This window comes from Papio anubis, chromosome 12 (assembly GCF_008728515.1).
Source record: "Papio anubis isolate 15944 chromosome 12, Panubis1.0, whole genome shotgun sequence".
Lineage (NCBI taxonomy): Eukaryota > Metazoa > Chordata > Mammalia > Primates > Cercopithecidae > Papio > Papio anubis.
This window is the reverse complement of record NC_044987.1, coordinates 62,454,818-62,475,278: the sequence shown is the minus strand read 5'-3', so window position 1 is coordinate 62,475,278 and position 20,461 is coordinate 62,454,818. Positions and strand designations below refer to the sequence as shown.

Below are 20,461 nucleotides of genomic sequence, written 5' to 3'. Positions count from 1 at the left end.
GAAGGAGCCACTTTATCCAGCAGGAAGTTAACATTCATTCAGTAAATACTTTGTAATGCCTGCTATGTGTCTAGACACATAGCTATGTGTCCGAATTACAAAAGTGTACAAAAATAAACATTGTTTTTGCCCAGATAAACTGGGTGGGAGAGATGGCTATTATAGTAACAAACACAGATAAAAATAAAATTACAACTTTAATAAGCATTATGTAGGAAAGGTTCATGATGCTGTGAACACATGTAGTAATGTCATTTGACCTAGTCTCGGGGCTCAAAGATGGCTTCCTTGAAAAAGTGACTATGAAGCTGACTTGAACAATGAGTAGGAGTTAAGTGGATGAAGTGAGAACCAGGCAGAGGAAAAGAGCATTCGTAAGAGTCCTATCATGGGAGATAGTGTGGGTGTTTTTGAGGAACTAAGACCAGTGCGGTTGTATGGCCAAGAAGTGTCTGGAGAAGTAGTGACTAGACTAGAAAAAAGCCTGTAGGCCAAATTAAGGATTTTGATTTTTATACTAAAAATCCTGGGAGGGGCTGGGCACAATGGCTCCCTTTGGAGGCCGAGGCAGGCAGATTGCTTGAGCCCAGGAGTTCAAGACCAGCCTAAGCAACATAGTGAGACCCCATCTTTACAAAAAAATGAGAAAAAAAAAAATTAGCCGGGCGTGGTGGCACATGCCTGTAGTCCCAGTTACTTCGGAGACCAAGGTGGGAGGTCGCTTGAGCCTAGGAGTTTCAAGGCTGCCTTGAGCTTGTTTGTGCCACCAAACTCCAGCCTGGGCAACAGAGCAAGATGTTGTCTCTAAATAAGTAAAAATTCACAAAGTGTACAATAATCATGCAAAGGCACAACAATAAATGATGGGGCACAAAAGTGCCTAGTCCATATTTGGTTATTGTTTTTGAACTGCACAGTGGTAGGAGTTGCTCCTTACAATTTTTACTTTGTGAACTTTTATTCCTTGACTTAACCCACAACCGCTACAACAACAGCCACTGTCACTCACTGCTTTACCAAAAATTGGGGAAGTTTTCATACTTGCTTTATTAATCTTTATGTGTAAAGCTACACATTTCATTTCAACATTTAATATTAAAAGTGTTTTGAGTCTTTATTTAAGAGACAATTTGGTGTCTCTTAAATAGAGGTTTGGTGATGTCTTTGTGACAGAAATATGACACAGGAACTGAACTCATCAATTAGCCAGTGGTATAATTGGTTTTGTTATATGTCGTTTCACGTAAAGTCACAGTTTCCAAGAAACTATCAATGAAGTTAAGAGAGGACATACTGTATTGGAGAAGTATTTTGGAGGTAAGTTAACAGGACTTAGATATAGTTTGGTTCTGAAGACTGAAGGGAAAAATATGAAAGAAATGTAGGTCTCTAAGCTGAGATTTCTGATTCGGCAACTGCTTGGATGGTAGTACCTTTCACTGAGATAGGAAATGCTGCAAGAGGAGCAGGTGGACATCACGAAGAGATGCTGAAATATGGGTAAATTAACAACCAATCTGAGAAACGCAAGTAAATATTTCTATTTTTTTTTCAGAATGGAAATATATCTTTGTTGTTTTGCTGTTTATAAAAGTAATATGTTCTCTTTGTAATTATTTAAGCAATACAGAGGTGCTCTCTGTCTCAGTGTCATCCCCCAAGACCCCACCCCAAGAAGGAGTATTTCCATCACCTTGGGTAACTTTAATCTAGTACCGTTTAAGGCCAGGGACTTTGTCTCTCGGTATCATGGGAATATTCTAATTTTTTTCTCTACTGGATCAAATTGAAAACAGTACATTGGATCACTTTATAAACAGTTTATTAGGTTCCTTTTTGAACAACTGTCTTGTGTTTTACCTTCATTTCCCTCTTACCTATTTATGTAGACATTGGATCTTCCTTTAACCAGTTTACTCCCCAGAAGAGATTTCTAGACCATGTCACCATTTTCACCATTTTGTAGTATACAGTTCCGTGCCTTAATTACATTTGCAGAATTCTGCAACATTGTCACTGTCTAATTCCAAAATTTTTCATCATCCCAAACAAACTCTGCCCATTAAGCAGTTAACTCCTCATTACCCCTCCCCGCAGCCCCTGGTTTACCTCTAATATACTTTCCATCTCTATGAACATGCCTGTTGTAGATATTTCTTGTAAATGGAATCATACAAGATTTGTGCCTTTGTCTCTGGCTTCTTTCACTTAGCGTAGTGTTTTCAGAGTTCATCTGTGTATAGAATGTATCATTCCTTTTTATGGCTGAATAGTATTCCATTGTGTGTGACACCGCATTCGGTTTATTCATTTATCTGTCGATAGGCACTTGGGTTGTTTCCACTTTTTGGCTACTCTGAGTAATGCTGTGAGCACTGGCGTTTAAGTGTGTTTAGTCCCTAGTTCATATCTTTTGGGTTTTTACCGAGAATGGAATTGCTCAGTCATTTGGTAATTCTATGTTTAACTTTTTGAGGACATGCCAAACTCTACTTTCTTAGTTATGATAATGCTTAAGTGAATACCTGTATTCGTGAAACTTTTTTGACACTTCCTCTTATTTCTTTAAATTCCTTGAAGTGAGATTAATGGGTCAAAAGGTGCAACAGTTTGAGACACCATGCTAAATGCTATCCAAAAGGCTTGAACCCCTTTTGCTGCTGCCACAGATGTCTGAGAATGCCCTTGTCACCAAACCAACATGGCACTTAATATTTCACTGTTTTAAATGTTGGAGAATGTTGCTCTCCATTTCTGATGGAACCATAGTCTAGCGACAGAATGGCTTGCCTGACACAGCTCCTGATCACCAGCCCCGAGTCCTTCTCCCTCCTCTTTCCCTTATCCTTTGGTGCTGATCTAGCCCAGTCTACAGGTCCTGTTACATCTAACTTCCCAACCGTCTCTAGTCCGGTCACTTCTCCCCATCTGCCCAGCAAAGATGATGTCATTTTGACTTGTAAAAGATGACCTTTTCTAAACAGTTAAAAAAAAAAAAAAAAAAAGATGTCCTCTAACTGTGGGCCTCCCCCTGCCACTGTGCCTCCTCTCTAGAAGTCCTGAGGCTTCTGTGGAGCTTCCTACTTTGGCTGCTTCTCACAGCTTTTCCTATCTTTCCTTCCTGCTATTCTCCTTCAGTTCTACAGCGAGTCGGGCATGCCTACCAAACATCTTTCAGACAGCGTGTGTGCTGTGTGTGGGCAGCAGATCTTTGTGGACGTCAGTGAAGAGGGGATCATTGAGAACACGTATAGGCTGTCCTGCAATCATGTGTATCCTGCCTCGAGCTCCTGGGCCACATCTCTCCTGCAACCTGCACACTCCAGTGAGGGAGAGAAAGGGGGTGGTCATGACCCTAGGTGTGCTGTCCAGACCCTTGAGTGTAGGAGAGCCACGAGAGGGCTGCCTTCCCTGCGCTTTCCCACAGATCAGAGCCACTCTTAGGTAAACAGTGGTTACAGCCTGGCTGAGTCTGAGAGGAACCTGAGGCTGTAGCTAGTGAGGCTATGCTAGCTGACCTGAGATCTGACCAGTCACAGGGGAAGAGGACCCTCTAATGGGATCCCTCAGTTTAGCATCAAATCCCCTATTCTGAATAACACTTCTAATATTTATCATGTGTTTACCCAGCTCCCATTCTGTGCCTATGTTGAGAGAGCCATGTGTCGTCTCCATTTTGCCCCATAACAATCTTGTGAGACAGGGATCATTATCCTTACTTTACGTGTGAGGAAACAGGTTCAGACAGAGGGACTTGCCCAACATTACAGAGCTGATAAAGCGTGAAGGCAGGATTTGAATCTTTTAAAGACTGGCCTGGGGCTGGAGTGCCGCCCTGGCTCTCACCATTTCCCTTGACCAGCGGTGCTCAGCTTCCACGAGTTCTGCATCCGCGGCTGGTGCATCGTGGGAAAGAAGCAGACGTGTCCCTACTGCAAAGAGAAGGTAGACCTCAAGAGGATGTTCAGCAATCCGTATCCTTTATTGGGGTCCTTGTTGGGAGTGGGCTGTGGGAAGAAAGTACTGGACAGTGTGACCTGCATTTGGGTCCTCCTGGGGCCCTCACTTCTGCCCTCAACCTATTCTCAGCCTCCTTGCAGCCATTGTCACGGACAGATAGATTTGTGTCAGCCTTAGGCTGTGTTTTCTTACACTGGCAGTTCCTTCTTAGAGAATGTGTTACTGGAGGCCATCCCTGCATGTTAGTCGTGGGGAACTAGGATTTCTCTCTCTACCTCTCTCGGGGCTGCCCTGCCTCCCGTACCAGTCCCCTCTGTTTGCCTCCTGCATTCTCTGCGTTCAGCTCTACTCCAACGGACAGGCTGTGAGGAGGAAGAGGAGGGGGAGGGCAAAGTTGGGAGTAGGCTGAGTAGGAAGTGAGGCTGGGCCCTTCCAGAAAGCCTCCATTCCTCTAGGCTGTGGAGCAGCTGGAAGGTGGGGCAGACCCAGGGAGCCCCACCACCCATGCTAGATCACTCCTGGCAGCTCTTGCACAGAGCCTCTTTTCTTTAACACACTGACAGCTGGGAGAGGCCTCACGTCATGTATGGGCAACTGCTGGACTGGCTTCGATACTTGGTAGCCTGGCAGCCTGTCATCATTGGCCTAGTCCAAGGCATCAACTACATTCTGGGCCTGGAATAGTGATGAAGAGCATCAGTGGAGAACCCACCCCACACGCCGTGGAGCTCAGGGCACTCTCCTCCCTGCCCACAAAGACCTCCTGGGTGGGAAAGACTCAAAGGGGCGCTTGGGCCACTCAGGACCCCTCCGGTTGTGTCGGACTGGGGAGGGTTATGATGGAGACCCAGCCAGTGGGGCTATCAGCAGTGGGGGGCTTTTTAAAAGAAAACTATTTTGATGAATATATTTTAAAAACTTTTTTTTTTTTTTAATTGTGGAGCATAGGAATTGCCCCCCTCCAGGCTTCAACCTCCCTGCCTAAGCAGGGTGGGGGCACAGCCTTGACATTTTTGGTTTAAAGGAGCCTTCTCATCTCTGGCCGAGAACACTGCTGGGCTCCCAGGTAGCTGAAGACCTCAGCCCACCCATTCCCTTCTTCCCTGTGTGGGGCTCAAGCCTGGTGCACTTAGTATAGAAGAGCTAATGTACTCAGGCTGGTGCCACGGGTGAGCACTGAGGCCCCAAGTGTCCTCCCTCCCCCACTGTCTGGGACAACAGGACAGGTGTTGTGTCTGACTCTGTCTCCCCCTGTCCAGGAGCTATAGGCCGGTTGAGGCATGGAACCTTATCAGTGACTTGTCCAACAAGGGAAGCCTTGGGGCCTCAGAATTCATTGAAGATTTGTTTTGGGACAACTGGAAGAATCAGCACCATGGATACTTGCCCGTGGGCAGGGCTGTGGTCAGCCAAGAATAGAGGTCATATAGTTGGGCTGTGGGGCAATTGTTGGCAGCCATGACTGACGGCCCCTTGTGCAAGCTCATTCTTCAGTGGATCCTTCAGTGGAGTGGTGACACGTGCCAGCGGTCACTCTGCCACATCACTTCTTTCTTGAAAGCCTAAGAGTGCGTATGCATGTGTGTGTGTCTGTGTGTGTGTGCACGTGATGCAGAAGAATATGACAGATGTCAACTTCTCCCTGTGTCAGATGATATGCCCTTGAAGCTGGCAGGGGATTCCCAGTCCAGGGAATATCCCTACATGATTTTTGTCATTCATGGGTCCTCCCTGGGCCTGCCAACAAGAGTGGTGGGTGGGTAGAGGGATAAGGCCCAAGTGAGTACAGGTTCTGAGAGGGGGCTTCTAGGAAGGCCCCAGCCCTAGTACTAGGCGACTTGAATAAAGTGGGAGGTCAAACATGAGCCTTTGGCATTGGGTTTCTAGGGAATATGACCCAGTAGGGCCTGCTCCTTCAAGGGCAGCAAGAACCAAGCAGGATGTTGTCACTCCCGTCTGAATAAAGCTCCATGAGCTGGGTTGGAAAGCTGAACATTTATCTTGCTTTCTTCTTCCCACCTCTTTCCTTGGGGTCTCCAGGGGTGTCTTGCCTTTGCTAACCCCCATCTGAGACCTGAGGGTCTGGGGATGGTTGGGCCTGCCTTTCTGCTGTTCCTGGCTGTTCCCCTGCCGACATCCCTAGGAGTGGTGGAATGCCAGGCTCCTGTCCTGTGGCCTAAGGGGGCCTGGGGCATCACTGGGCCTGCTTTCAGACTGAGGTTGCTCTATGTTCTCACTGCCTGAGGCCAGTGTCCTGCCACCACTTGCCTTCCTTAGGGCCATACTCAACCTCGGCTTCTCTTCCCCAGCTGTGGCTTCCCGTGGTACCCTGCTGCTTATGCCACCTGTGGGGCTGCTCCCCTCCTCAGAGAGGGGAATGGGGCTGGTCAAAGGACCCAGGGATCACCCTTTCACTTTTTTCCCCCACCCCCATGTCAGGCTCAGGTGAGAAGCCGAGGCCAGGCTGTCCAAAGCTCTTTTCATGTGTAACAGTCCTGAGTCCCTTGACCTCCCCTTGGCCCAACTCTGGCCTTGGTTCCACTAAAGGCAGAGTCCTCTTGTCTCTTCCTACCATCCCCCACTGGACTGTGTCTCTCAGAAACCCCAGGCAGCCTTGCCTCCTGACCTAATTCCTGGAGATGCTGGTGTTCCTGGGAGGAATTTCCCCTGCATCTTACGTGCTAGAAGCCCCTGGGGCAAGAGGTAGGGGGGGGAATTGAGAGGAGGAAAAACGTGAACTGGATACCTAGAGAAGAAGGATGTGACTTGTAGTCTCCTATGTCTAAATTAGGAATATGAATCTGGTTTTTCTACAAGAAACTTGAGATCACAGCTGACTGTGTTCCTGATGCATCCACCAAACCCAGTTCCATCTGTGGGCCTCCCTGGCTCTGTCACCAGCCCTTGCACCCTCCTGATCACAGGAGTCACAAACCTCAGACGTGCAGCTCCTGTCCACACTTAATGTATGCATGCACATTGGATCACCCAGCCCTGGTCTTTCTGCTTCCATGGATAACTGCATGACCCTGAGAGGAAACCTCCTTAGATTTAGCATCCTAGGTTCCTCACACGCCTCACCCTGAAACCTGGCCCTCCCGCAGCCCCAGCACCATTTGTCCCATCAGTGACCAGATTCATATTCTGGTGTAGCCTCTGTTGCCGGAGCCAGTGCTGAACCAGTCCGCCTTTTCCCTGGGAAGTGCCCGCCCTTCCCTCCTGTTAGGGTTGGCTCTCGAGCTTGTGTACCAGTTCCTGGGTTGGCCGTGAGAGTTCTACAGACAAGGGGGAAGTGCGCTCGGTGTATTTCCTGTGGTGGGTGTACATGCAGCTAGACACAGCTAACTTGAGTCTTGGAGCTCCTAGAGGGGAGCTTCTGGAAAGGAAGCTTCTTCAGGACCTCTCGGAAGCCAGGTAGGAGTCTGGAACTACTAGTGAACCTAGACCTGTAGCTCTGGCCAGAGGGGCTAGGATGAGAGACGGAGGGTGTGATGGTGGGTGCTGGGAGTTGCAGCCGACCTTGGGGCTGGTGGCTGGGGGAGTGGGGAGCCTGGGAAAGGCCAGGATGTGGATGGGCTGGTATGGCATTGAGCCTGAAATGGTCCAACTTGGGGTCCCCAGTGCCTAGGAAAGTTGTCCCCTTGAATATTAGTGTGAAGGTGAAGGAGGAAGCAGATGCCTGTTCATATGGAAACAAAGACCTGGCTGTGAAGAGGGGAGGTGAACACCAAAGTCCTGACACTTGGATGGGGCAGAATTGATCTGTGAGAGACTCTTACCTAGTTCACACCTAGTGACCCTGGGGGTGGCGTGGGGGTAGGTTAGAGATCCCAGTCTGGTATCTGGAGAGTAGGGGTCCCAAGAACTGAAGGTTTCTGGCCACTGAACTTTGGCTAAAGCAGAGGTGTAACAGCTGCTCAGGATTCTCTGGTTAAAAAGTGAAAGTGAAATAGAGGATGGGGGCAGTGCTTTCCCAGAAGGCTTGCTCGGCATCCTGCCCTTCCCAGAAGCAGCTCTGGTGCTGGAGAGAGCACTGCCTCCCTGTGTGACTGGGTGAGTCCATATTCTCTCTTTGGGTCTCAATTTTGCTTTCCCTAATGAAGGGGTAAGATTGGACTAGGTAAGCATCTTATAACCATTTGTGGTCCTGAGAGCTGGCGTGGGGAAAGATTGTCACTTGATGACCCCCCAGCTCTGTTTCTGAGTGCTGAAAGAGCTCCAGGCTATGCTACGGGAGGAAAAGCCAGCTACTGAGAAAAAGCGGGAGTGGTTTACCATTCTCCTCCCCCACCTTTCACCAGAGAAGAGGCCATTGTCACAGATAAAGAGCCAGCTCACCAGCTCCTGACACATGCATCGTGACCATGAGACACAACTGGACACCAGGTAGGCCTTGGGGCTACGCATGGGCAGGAGGGGTAGGGTGAGGTCTATGAACAGAATGGAGCAATGGGCTAACCAGGAGCCTTCACAACCCAAGGCAAACACCACCCAACAAACCTGGTGCTGCTGCTTTAAGAACCTGGGCGAATGCTGTGGCTCTGGCTCCATTCTAAAGCTCCTCTGTACTCTATTCAATAAGGGGCTGAAGGGGTGGGTGCTGAGGGACTCCTCTTCCCACTCTGATTCCCTGGCTAGAGCCCAGACATCTCTGGGCTGGAGTTACATCCTTACCCGGGCAGCCCACTCTGTCTCCAGTCCAGATATGAGCCAGGATGCTGAGCGCTCCCAGGCAGCCCAGCCGCTGACCTGTGACTGTCCTTTCCTCAGACCTCAGCTTCTTGTGGGTCCTGCTGTGTGCCCACATCATCACTCTTCTGGTCAGAGCCACACCTGTCTCGCAGACCACCACAGCTGCCACTGTCTCATCTAGAAGCACAAAGGACCCCTGCCCCTGCCAGCCCCCAGTGTTCCCAGCAGCTAAGCAGTGTCCAGCATTGGAAGTGACCTGGCCAGAGGTGGAAGTGCCACTGAGTAAGAAGCACAGTGGTCAAGGGTGGGCTATGGGCACAGAGGTTCCCAGGGTCGGGTTGACTCCTGAGTGCCAGCCCCCTTCTGCCATGCACCACCAGCTGGGCCAGCTGGACTGAGCATGCACCATTCTCCCTCCCCAACCCACTGTCATGGGTGCAGGCTTAGCACAGCTCCCAAGATGCTCCCTATGAAGTAGGACAGAGAACTCAAGACATAAGTAATGGTCACAGACCTCCCAGAGCCTTGGTTGCAGTGAACTCCAAGGCCAGCCCCGCCACCCAGAGCCTGCGGGCCTCTGGCCATCTCAGAGGAGCAGTAGCCATCCAGCACTGCCTCTGTCACCTGGGTTCCCAAGTCACCGAGGCTGGGCACTAGAAAAGGTCATCCTGAGGAGACAGGTTCAGAAGAGGAGTCATCACGTGAACCAAGGACCCTTCCTCACATTCCCCCATGTTTAGGGCTAGGGCCTCTCAGAGACAACTGCACTTCCCCTTTAACAGACGTTCCCACCTGGGTGGTGTGCAGAGCAGTTCTCTAGGTTCCAGATTCATGGGGACTGAGGGGAGCTAGCAGGGAGGGCACAGCAGGGCAGGGCAGGGGAATGGCCTGCTCTTTGGAAGGGCTAACTACTGCCTGTGTCCCTAGATGGAACGCTGACCTTATCCTGTACGGCCTGCAGCCGCTTCCCCAACTTCAGCATGCTCTACTGGCTGGGCAATGGTTCCTTCATTGAGCACCTCCCAGGCCAGCTGTGGGAGGGGAGCACCAGGTGAGGGTCGCAGCAGCCAGGTGGGTGGGAAGGCGGCCTTTTCGGCGGCCCTCTCATGACCTTTCCTTCCCCTTTGCTCCAGCCGGGAACATGGGAGCACAGGTACGCGGCTGTACAAGGCCTTGGTGCTGGAGCAGCTGACCCCTGCGCTGCACAGCACCAACTTCTCCTGTGTGCTCATGGACCCCGAACAGGTTGTCCAGCGTCACGTCATCCTGGCCCAGCTCTGGGTGAGGAGCCCAAGGAGAGGCCTCCAGCAATAGGAGGAGCTCTTCTTCCATATGTGGGGAGGAAAGGGTGGGCTCTGCCAGAGCAGCCTCTAAACTAATGCCCAGCATTCCTCAAGGTCAGCCAGACAAAAAGGAACTTGGGTCTTGGGCAGGGGAGGCGTGGCCTGGGGCAAAGTGATGAGATGTCCCTTGTTTCCTTGGCCTGATCCTTGTCTGCCTTCACTTCCCTAGGCTGGGCTGAGGACAACCTTGCCCCCCACCCAAGAAGCCCTGCCCTCCAGCCACAGCACAGGGCCACAGCAGCCCACAGCAGCAGGGTTAAGACTCAGCACAGGGCCAGCAGCAGCACGACCTTGACCAGAGCCTGGGTCCTACCCGTCTACCTGAAGTGAACAGTCCCTGACTGCCTGCAGGCTGTGTGGGCGAGCAACGCACCCCCTCCTCCTCTGCTTTGGGTCCCTTCTCTCACCAAATTCCAACTCCATTCCCACCTACCTGGAAAATCGCAGCCTCCTTATAATAATGCCTCCTCCTCCTCCTGCCATTTTCTCTCTACCTACCCATTAGCTTTCCTAATGTCCTACTCCTCACACTGCTCTACTGCTCAGAAACCACCAAGACTGTTGATGCCTTAGCCTTGCACTCCAGGGCCCTACCTACATTTCCCACATGACTTTCCGGACGCCTCCAACTATTCTTGCTTTCCCCAGACAGCTCCCACTCCCATGTCTCTGCTCATTTAGTCCCGTCTTCCTCACCATCCCAGCAGGGGAACTCTGAAGCCTGGTTGAAACGCCACCTCTTCAATGAAGTTACCCTTGTTCAGCTCTGGCCACATTCTGCAGGCTTCATGTCTTCTTGCTGTATGTTTTTTTGTTGTTTTCCTTCACTCTAATGGACTGATCCAGGGAAGGGATGGGGGCAGTGGCTGCTTCGGCTCCACACTGTATCTGTGTCATCCCCACATGGGTCCTCATAAAGGATTATTCAATAGAGGCATCCTGACATCTGTTCATTTAGGCTTCAGTTCCACTCGCAGGAACTTTGCGTGTCCCAGGAGGGAGTATGGGAGAGAGGGACTGCCACACAGAAGCTAAAGACAAAACCTGCTTCAGGCCGGGCGCGGTGGCTCAAGCCTGTAATCCCAGCACTTTGGGAGGCCGAGACGGGCGGATCACGAGGTCAGGAGATCGAGACCATCCTGGCTAACACGGTGAAACCCCGTCTCTACTAAAAAATACAAAAAACTAGCCGGGCGAGGTGGCGGGTGCCTGTAGTCCCAGCTACTCGGGAGGCTGAGCCAGGAGAATGGCGTAAACCCGGGAGGCGGAGCTTGCAGTGAGCAGAGATCCGGCCACTGCACTCCAGAGATCCGGCCACTGCACTCCAGCCTGGGTGACAGAGCGAGACTCCGTCTCAAAAACAAAACAAAAAAAAAACCTGCTTCAGGGGAACACAGGCTCTTGAAAAAGAAGAGAGAACAGCCCATAATGCTCCCCAGGAGCAGAGGCCAGTAATGGAGACTGGGAAGAGCCTGGAAAGATGCGCCTCCAGGAAAAGGGATGAGAGAAAGGAGGTGGTCTGAAAGACTCAGTGGGGACAAGGTAGGCTCCAAAGAGCCTAGATTTCCCCTCCTTTTCCCACATAGATCAAAGCAATTCAGTACTCACGGGAGAAAAATAGACTTTATTTACAAGTAATAACATTTAGAAAAGATCCATCCCCGGCCCTTAAAAACCTTCCCATCACTCCAAATCCCACCCCAGTGCAAGTCTGGGGAAGGTAGGGTGTGAGCTGCCGCTGAAGGCTGTCCCCCAACCCCACTCCTGAGACACAGGCCCATCGTCCTGGGAAAGAGCATCCTCTGGCAGGTGCTCCCACCAGGTCAGACCCAGTCCTGGACTTCAAGAGTGAGGGCCCCTGCTAGGCCCAGCCTCCAGGAGAGCAGGAACCAGGGCCTACTCCTCTTATGGTCCCTTCTAGATCCAGAGGCTAAGAGGAAGACTGGCCAGGCCCAAGGACCCAGCCATCAAAACCAGCCTCAAATCTGGTTGTGATGGAGAAGTGACTTTGCTTTAAGAAAAAAGGAGGCAAGGTAGGGAGAGCGCCCACACTGTCCATGCTCCAGGCCTCCTGGGCCAGCTCTGAGAAGTTGCCAGTGAAGGTCCAGGGACCAGGTCAGGGTGCGGGCAGGCATCACTGTCTCTAGGGGTTTGGCTACTGTTGGCCTGGGAGCTGAGAGAAGGCACTGAGAGGGACAGTAGAAGGAGGACCAGGTGAGGTCAGCATCAGCGACACAGGTGGGGCCACTCACTGGTACTGGCCCTTTAGTGCTTTGCCTGAAAGAGACAGTCACAAGGCCAGATGAGAACTTGGAATGCCAGCCTGCACCCACAGGTTCGGAAGACCTCTTCCTGCTCTCACGCCCCCATCTGGATCCCCTCCCTTGTGAGCCCCGGGGTTATCAGGTGCTGGCTGTGCCTGAGCAGCTCTGGGTGCTCTCCATAAGAATGGGGCCATCTGTCTTCTCTCCTTGGTAACGAGTAGCTACCACGACAGCGACACCTCTTACCCTGCACCCTCCTGCAGCCTGGCGTGGGCCTGTCTTGGATGCTACTCCGTGGGGCGGTCTAGGGGGTGCCCATGCTCTCATCAGGTTCCCCTCCCCCATCCTGCCAGTGGCCTCTACCTTGCCCTTGGCTCGAGGGGTGGCAGTGGTGGCAGCAATGGCAGCAGCAGTGGCGGCGCTGGCTGTAGTGGTGGCGATGCGTGGAGAACGGCGGGTTCCACTGCGAGTGTTGGGGGAAGCCTTGGACAGGGCCTTCTTTGAGGCTCCCCGCCGCAGCAGGCTGTTCCCTAGCTTCTTGGGTGTGTTGAGGATGCTGAAGGCCATCGACTGGCGCCGGTCAGCCTGCAAGGAAGGGCTGTCAGACCGGGAGACCCAATGCTGCCCTCCCAGGCCAGCCTGCTGTGTGACACTCTGCCAGCAAGGTCCTGCCAGGGCGTCGCTTCATCCCCCTTCAGCCCCAGCCTCACCTGTTTAGTTGAAGCTGGAGCCGCTTTCTTCTGGGCCTCAGTAGCGCTCTGTTTGCGCCCTTCATGTCGGTCTCGGGGAGTCATGGGGCGTGGGAAACAGCTGGTGGCCTTCTTAGACTATGGGGAACAGGACAGTTAGGCAGACAGTAGCAAGAGTCGTCACATCTGAAGCCAAGTGTCTTGTCCTCTTAGAGCTGAGTGGACCTTGTAAGTCAACTTGTGCAACCTGCTCCCCTACCCAACTCTGGGCCAGAGGCTTCCCTTCCCAACAGTCCCCATCCATGGGTTAGACCCTTGGAGACAGGGAAGGAGAAGGGGAAGTGAGGGAAGGAGAAGGGGAGAGAGGGAAGGCTCCCTTTAGTCCTTGGTGAGCTGGGCCTGACCTGGGCACAATGCTGGAGCAACACCCAGAAGCCTACCTCAGGAGTTCCAGGGCCCTGGTGGGGCTCTAAGGAGACCCGTTTGCGCTGCTGCCGGGTGGTGATGCCAGTGCCCTCGGCTATCTGGATTGGCTGCATGCTGGCTCGGCGCAGGGTCTCCTGGGGATCTCCAGTTTTCATCTCCTCATCTGTGATGGTGCCCAGGCTCAGGGAAGGCTGCATGGGTGGAAGAGGCAGTCAGTGGACCGTAGCTGTGTGGAGATGGAGCAGGACCTGGGGCTGTCCCAGAACTCTGCACTTGCCCGCCATTTAGGGTAGGCGGACCCTTCCTACCTCTCACGAGGCCTCCCTTCCTGTTCTGCTTTCTACCTATACCCCGGGCAAATGGCCACAAGCAGTGCAGTCCCGACCAGATTCCTCTCCGAGCTCCTGCTCATCCCCAGGGACTTCACTCCTAAGCACCTTCCCTGCTGTCTGTTCTGCCTGGAAGCATGAGAAGGTCACCCTCTCCGTCCTTGGCCAGTCAGCGATCCAGGGCTCTAGTGCTCAGGCTAGATCAGCAGGTGGGATTCTAAGGGAGGACAGGGATGGGAGGCCCTGCACAGTGACCCCAGGGCTCACCCTGGACTCCAGGGGATAGCAGGTCTTCAGGTGTGGGGGGCACACTCGATTGCGCTGCTGCAGCTCTGCAATGCGGTTCCAGTCATCCAGCTGCTCAGGCTCATCCTGGCAAGTGCCCATGTAGAAGCTGTTCCTTCCTGTGGATGGCAGGGAGGTGGGAACAAATGAGCCCGGAGTCAGCAGGTTGCCTGCTGGCCCTGGCATCTTGCCAGCCTTTGCTGCCACCTACCCCATAAACTTGAAGCCCAGCACACCAATCTGATTCAGTGCCGCAGATGCAGGAGTATGGCACACAGACTATTTCTATCCTAGGGGCTTGCTCACCGCCTTCTCCTTGGAGAGGGCAGAAGAGGTCACACGCAGAGGCTGCTACTACATCTTATTCACCAGCCAAGGCTTGGTGCCCAACACCCAGAGGAACAAATTAAGGACCAGGAATTGATTCCCAGGGGCTCTCTGGTGCCCAAAGGACAAGAGCTTCCAAGAAGAGTCTGGCCAGTCTGGCCTTTCCAGCAGCCCATCACCACCTAAGGGCATGGAGGACTCCCCACAGCTAAGTGTCACAATTGTGCTGGGAATCCCAGGCCCTTAACTCTGGCTAAGAGTGCCCCTAACACAGCCAGCCCCTAGATGGGCAGGTAAGGAAGGCCCTGAGGCTGCAGGAAGGAGGGGCAGGTGGAGGTGGACGGTAGCAAGGAGGCCAGCCTTGGATTTTTAAAAAGCTTTCCTCTTTTCCCTGTGCCACGATCCACCTTCCATTCTAATTTTGGGGTATAGTAAGTCCCTGTAGTCCCCTCACCTGGAGGGGCCCCACTGGACACCCCGGCCTGGGAGCGACGAGCAGAACTGCGAGTGGTGGGGCGGTAGCCAGGCAAGCTGAGCAGGGCTGAGTTGCCATAATCGGGAGAACTCAGGCGAGCTAGAGACTGAGTAGAGGAGGTGGCTCGCAGGCTAGCCTGGGAAGCCGGAGCAGACCGCGTGCTATAGAAGGATGAGTTGGCGCTGTCTGGCTCTTCCACATCTAGCTTCTGGAAGAGAGAGTGAATCTGTTGCAATGGGGTGGGCCCTGGCACTATACAGAAGGCCCCCATTCCCTCCCAAAGCCCTCAGATCCCACGGCACATCCATGCATTCCCAACAGCTTTGCAAAGGCCCTTAACGTGTGTCTGCAAGAAATGGGCCTTGTTGACAGAAGCCCTCACAAGGTGGTGCTGATGTTGTCAAGACTCTTTTCTATGCATTTTTTTCATGGAGTCTATTCATAATGCTTTGAGGGAGGGAATGCAGAGTGTTTATCGGCCCATTTTAGAGGTGAAGTGCAAAGAAATGAAGTGACTAGCCCCAAATCACACTGCTAGGAAGTATCAGAGCTGTCTCCTGACTAGTCAGGCTTATCCCACAGCCTCTGCTGTCCCTCAGTCCAAGCTTCCAGGGCCCTTACCATTTTCTACAACTTCCCCAACTTCTTGGTAGCAGGGGAAACCCTGCACACACAGGTCCTCCCTGCTGTACCGGGGCCCCTCTCCCCTCCTCCCAAACCTCTCCTTCAAGATGTGGAAACAAAGGCAAGGGCCCACAGCCTGGCAGGCAGTCCACTGGGCAGCAACAATGCCTCTCAGCTGCATGGGGCATGCTGGGAGGCACTGGATGGGCTGCAGCTTCACCATGTTCTCTCCCTTCACCCTGCACAGGCTCAGTGCTACACATGGAGAGAACACTAGCCTTAGTCAGGAGGCAGGGATCTAATCCCAGCCCTGCCCTTTTCTTCAGAAGTGCCCCTAACCAAGTCACTGCCCTTTTTAAGACCTCAGCTTTCCCACTGTAACATGGACTGGCTGCTCATCCCTGCCTGCTCCTGACTGAGTGTCCAATGCAAAGACGCCCTTGAGAGGAAGTGGGAATTGCTGCCCTGCAGCCCCTGTCCCGACAGCCTGACCTTGGTCATGGTGATGTTGATGATCTGTGTGGTGCGCCGACGAGCAGAGCGGGTCTTACGACCTGAGTCCAGGAAGACATCTCCCAGGGAGTCCAGGCTGCTCTCCAGGGGGGCCTGACTCCGAGCAGGGATGGGAGTGAAGTAGAGACTCTCCAGGGATTCTACCTTGGGGGGCAGGCGCTGGGAGATAGGTGAGGCTGGTTCTCCAGGGACGCTGGTGCCGTCTGGCTGGGTACGAGGCAGCTTGCTATGGAAAGGAAACCTGCTGAGGTACAGTCCTTTGGGCTAGAAGGCATTTTGTCCAGCCCTTTTCCAAAGTGACCATTTCCCATACTATAAGCAGATGAGGTCAAGCAGCCCATCTCTCGGAATTTTCAGAGGTACCAAGGAAAGCCCTTGACCTGGGCCTTCCCTTCAGTCCACTCCCCTGGCTTCTCCTAATACCTCCTCATAGTGGCAATGCCCAGACCCAGATGTCCCATCCTCACCAGATGCCCATGGCTGCTCCACAGCAAACACGTCCCAATCTAAGCCCACTTCTCTGTTCTTCCTCCTTCATCTCCCATTTCAGTGAATACGAGCACCTGCCACTCAGGCCCCCAAACCATGAACATGGGCATAATTCTATGTTGTCCTGCTTGGGAAGCCCAATCACCAAGCTTCCTGAACAGCTCTCCTAACCATACCCTCTCCATGCTTATGTCCTTTTCCTGGTTTGTCTCATCTCCTCTCACCTAGACTCATCATGGCACTGACAGAGGCAGATGAGTGGTGACAAGCAAGGACTCAGGCCAGGCTGCACAGGGTCAAACCCCAGCTCTACCACTGGGGGACCTTGGGCAAGTGACTGCCCCTCTATGCCCCAGATTCATCTGTTAAAGGAGACAGAATAAACCTGCCTCAGAGGGTTGTTGGGGGATAAATCAGGTATAATTGTTAGGAGTGCTTTATGTCTAGCACAAAATAAGTACAATGTAAGTGTTTAATAAAAACAGTATGTATTTCCAGTCTTAACTTCTATACTGGCTATTAGAATCATCTTTTTAAGATGGAAATTAACCATGTACTCTTCAGTTTCAAATTCTTCCAAGGTTCCTTTTTTTTTTTTTTTTCCCTTAAACCTTTCAATTATAGCCACCAAGGTTTCCTCAATGCCTTTAGGATCAAGTCTTAATAGCCGGTCTCCAACGGGGAGTCCAGATGGCCCTCTAGGATCTTGGGCCTTCCTGGCCTTCCATCTCAGCCTAGTCAGGCTCTTTCACAGCCTCTGTTCACACTGCTCTTCTCTGTCAACCTGGCACACACACCTATGGATGCTTTCAAGACTCAGCAGGAGCGATAGCTTCCATGAAGCCTTTCTTGACCGCTTGCTTTTTATTCCAACTGTGCCCTAAACAGACATCTGGTATAATACCTGTTTTTCTTTATTCTTCTCTAAGAATAAATTTGGATCACATCTTATTTATCTCACCAGGATACAGCCTGATAAACAGCGGGTACTCCATAAACAACAGACACAGGGAGGGAGAGTGCCTCCTGACCTAGTGATACTGAGTGGGGTCCCCTCCTCGCAGCTCAGATCCAGGCTGTCAATACTCAAGTCCAGCTGGGGCTTAGCCTGGGGCTCACGGCTCTTTAAAGCATCAGTTGCCACCTGGAATTTGCCCAGGTCTCGAAGCTGCTGGTCTGCGTGGGCAACCTGAGAAGGAGAGGGCCAGGGGGAGAGTGAAGAAAAACCTAAGGCATCAGTGGCCTAGGAGGAGAGGGCACAGGGGTCCAGTGGGATAGGGGTGAGGTGAGTCTGCCAGCCAAATTCTTACCTGTGCCTCCAGGCTGCGCACCTGGGCAGTAAGGTGGCGGCATGTCTGTTCAGCCTCCTTGGTCTTCAGCCCAGCCTGCTGTAGCTCATGGCCCAGCCGTTCGGCTTCAGCTCGCAGCTCTTTGTTTTCCTTCTGCAGGTGCTCCAGGCTCTGCAGCTGCTCCTGCAGCTCTTGGTTCTGCTGCTTCTTGGCATCATAATGAGTTTTGGCTTTCTCCATCTGTGGGCAGAGAGGATGGGTGGGTGGGGCAGAGGCTGGAGGGCAGGAGGAAGGTAGCATGGGCTGGGGCTGGGCTCCTTACCTGCAGCTTATAGTGCTCAGCTGCCTGCTCCTTCTGGCTCAACTGGGCTTGCAGTTCATTCAGCCGGGCCTGGAGGCGCTGGGCCTCCTGCTGGCTCTCACCTCCCTGAGCCTGGACAGCCTGAGAAGAAAGTCCACTCAGGAAAGCTGCTCTGGCCCCTCTACCCAAGTCCACTCATCTGCATCAGCCTCTGGGGCTCCAGAGGTGCTTCAGACTCCTGAACTTAGGAAGAGGAAGAAAACCACACCACCCCAGATACACTCCACCCGACTACAGCCTACTGAACACCCAGGTGCGGAGCCTGGAGTGAGGCACTTGGCATGTGAGCTCTCTGAGGACAGGGGAACTTGTTTCTCCTCAAAGCCACTCTGAGAAGTCACTTCATCCCCTTTTCAGAGGAGGAAACTGAGTTCAAAGATTTAAGCAAATTGACCATAGCAACAATGACTAAATGGCAGAGTAAGACTTGGTCCACTAAACTCCAAAAGCCCGTGGGGGCTTATTTATGATGCCCACACTGCCTCCTGTCCAGACTATAACTCCTTAAGAACAGGGCCTAATTCTCTGTCCATCTGCAAGGCCAGCAAGTACTCTGCGGTAGATACTGTATAGAAGCATCCCACCTTTGCCTCTCCTAACACAGGACAGGCCCCACAAGGAGCAGAATAAACATTTGTTTATTGCAATCAAGACATGCTGTGGCACCATGGTATGAAATGAAGCTCTGAGCTCCCACCAACTCCTAGGACCCACCAGGGCTTTAGTGAGTCCCAATACCACTGATGCCCAATTCCTTTGCCCCTGACTAAAGGCTGTGAAGCCTAGAACTGCAGAAAGCAAGTATTAAACCAAAGAAGGTGACACAGTTGGAATCATTAAGAATGTTATTAAACTGCATTGTAATATTCAACACTGGTGACACTCGTTCTTTCCCTGCCCAGACTATCTGGACTTACATGGTTCAACAGAACTTTATGCAACGGTGGAAAGTTCTGTATCTGTGCTGTCCAATGCAGCAGCCACTAACCACATGTAGCTACTGAGCAGGGACACAATGTAGCTAGTGTGATTGAAGAACTGGATTTACTTTAATAAATTTCAATAACCACACATGACTAGTAGCTGCTGTAGTGGACAGTGACAGTTGAGAGATGGGAACCACCCTGGTTGTCTCTTGAGAGCTCCCAGAAGACACATGCAGGGGCTTCTAAGCCACAGGCTTCCTAGGAGGGCTGCCTGGAACACAGGGTGCCCCTCCTCTGCCCACACACCCCCACGGCCCGAGAGCTTAGAGAACAGCTTTCCTCCCCTGTCCAGAGGCCAGACCCGTTCCCCCAGCTGCCCCACCTTCAGCTTCTGCTGCTGCACTTTGCTGGCTTGGTCAGAGTCAGCCAGTTTCTTCCTCAGTTCTTCCACCTGGGGAGGGAAGAGGAGGACAGAAGACTCAGGAGGACTTCCCCTGGATGTTCATCCCAGATGTCCACCCATCATGGGGTGGCCCAGACCAGGATCGCCAGCGTTCCTAGAATAAACTCAGGCCCTTTCTCTGGCCTCCAATTAGGGAACAGCCTGCTGCCCAGGCTGCTTGGCAGGGCCTGAGTGAGGCAATCTAACACATAGATGTTGCCAGGGCCACCTGTCCATACTTGCCTCTACCCTGAGCCTGCAGAGAAAGAGGCCTGCCCAACCCCTGTCACCTCCAGAATCGGAATTGACTCTGGAGAGCTGACACCTCACCACCACCCTGCTGCTGCCACCACTCTGCAGCCGCAACCTTCCCAGGACCTAGTCTGTAATTCTAGCCGACATACTCAATGAATTGCCATGCCTCCCTCCCAGAAACTGCCAAAGCCCAAGCCCACAGATGCTCAGACCTCTTCCCAACATCCACAGGCTGTTAGGGCTGGTGCTAGCAGCATGGCTGCTGTGGTTAGCATTGGGGGAACAGATTGCTGGAAGACAAGAGCAGGTGTAGCACATGTACTCCAAAGCCCACCCAACTCCCACAAAGAGGAGCACAGGGAGTAGGGGAAAAGAAAGAACATAACAGCCCCATGCACCCCTGGCTGCTTCAAGTATTCTGGGAGTTCAAGCATGACCAGGCAGCACAGGGGAGAGGCAACGGCTCCATTGCTAACTGTTTGCTATTCACTTTGATTCTCCCCCATTATCACAGGCTCCTTAGAGGAAGAGGAGGGCCCAATTTTTCGGCAGTCCTGGGGTGGCTGGGTAGGAGAGTGACGGGGAAAGGGTGCTCTAACACTAGCTCTATAGCCTCGATGTCTCAGGCAACACAGAGATTCCCGTGAGAAAGAGGCAGCCAGACCATGTGACCCCCCACTCCCCTGCCCCCATCTGGTATAGACCCCTCCTGCTACTTCACCCTCAGCCTTCCTGCTACAGACATCTCTATGCTGTGCTCGGGGTTAGAGCC

General features: G+C 52.5%; 3 protein-coding genes across 18 annotated transcripts in view; 2 read left to right on the top strand and 1 right to left on the bottom strand.

Moving 5' to 3' along the window:
• The window catches only part of RNF121 (ring finger protein 121), a 68,401-nt gene extending 62,448 nt beyond the window's left edge, over positions 1-5,953 (top strand). For both annotated transcript variants that reach the window (XM_003910354.3, XM_031653225.1), the window contains 3 exons: positions 3,139-3,272; positions 3,873-3,974; positions 4,524-5,953. In XM_003910354.3, coding sequence (XP_003910403.1) covers positions 3,139-3,272; positions 3,873-3,974; positions 4,524-4,644 — 357 coding nt within the window. In that variant the 3' untranslated portion in view covers positions 4,645-5,953. The remainder of the gene's footprint in view (positions 1-3,138; positions 3,273-3,872; positions 3,975-4,523) is intronic.
• Positions 5,954-6,301: 348 nt separating this feature from the next.
• IL18BP (interleukin 18 binding protein) lies at positions 6,302-10,932 on the top strand. 4 transcript variants are annotated; one of them, XM_009186821.2, is made up of 6 exons: positions 6,302-7,374; positions 8,262-8,346; positions 8,731-8,934; positions 9,580-9,703; positions 9,786-9,933; positions 10,165-10,932. In XM_009186821.2, exons 2-6 carry the CDS (start codon positions 8,325-8,327, stop codon positions 10,288-10,290), a joined length of 624 nt encoding a protein of 207 aa, XP_009185085.1. In that variant the 5' UTR covers positions 6,302-7,374; positions 8,262-8,324; the 3' UTR covers positions 10,291-10,932. The 4 variants fall into 4 exon arrangements, with proteins under 4 accessions (XP_009185085.1, XP_031509086.1, XP_009185086.1 ...); XM_031653226.1 differs by having other exon boundaries at positions 6,302-7,724; XM_009186822.2 differs by having other exon boundaries at positions 6,302-8,013.
• A 667-nt stretch (positions 10,933-11,599) lies between these two features.
• The window catches only part of NUMA1 (nuclear mitotic apparatus protein 1), an 80,729-nt gene continuing 71,867 nt past the window's right edge, over positions 11,600-20,461 (bottom strand). For 11 of the 12 annotated variants that reach the window (XM_017948716.3, XM_009186841.3, XM_003910352.4 and 8 more), the window contains 11 exons: positions 19,375-19,443; positions 18,028-18,147; positions 17,727-17,945; positions 17,448-17,605; positions 15,907-16,153; positions 14,770-14,998; positions 13,971-14,107; positions 13,389-13,565; positions 12,970-13,086; positions 12,623-12,844; positions 11,600-12,272 (listed from right to left, as the gene is read on the bottom strand). In XM_017948716.3, coding sequence (XP_017804205.1) covers positions 12,261-12,272; positions 12,623-12,844; positions 12,970-13,086; positions 13,389-13,565; positions 13,971-14,107; positions 14,770-14,998; positions 15,907-16,153; positions 17,448-17,605; positions 17,727-17,945; positions 18,028-18,147; positions 19,375-19,443 — 1,707 coding nt within the window. In that variant the 3' untranslated portion in view covers positions 11,600-12,260. Of the gene's footprint in view, positions 12,273-12,622; positions 12,845-12,969; positions 13,087-13,388; positions 13,566-13,970; positions 14,108-14,769; positions 14,999-15,906; positions 16,154-16,984; positions 17,606-17,726; positions 17,946-18,027; positions 18,148-19,374; positions 19,444-20,461 lie in introns of those variants that run through there. The other variant, XM_021926233.2, reaches the window with a different exon arrangement.

Excerpts from the sequence above, each read along its gene's own strand:
- IL18BP (XM_009186821.2), top strand. The coding sequence starts at position 8,325 with ATGAGACACAACTGGACACCAG. Across the intron at positions 9,704-9,785 it reads CTGTGGGAGGGGAGCACCAG|CCGGGAACATGGGAGCACAG; the intron begins GTGAGGGTCGCA and ends CCTTTGCTCCAG. Across the intron at positions 9,934-10,164 it reads TCATCCTGGCCCAGCTCTGG|GCTGGGCTGAGGACAACCTT; the intron begins GTGAGGAGCCCA and ends TCACTTCCCTAG.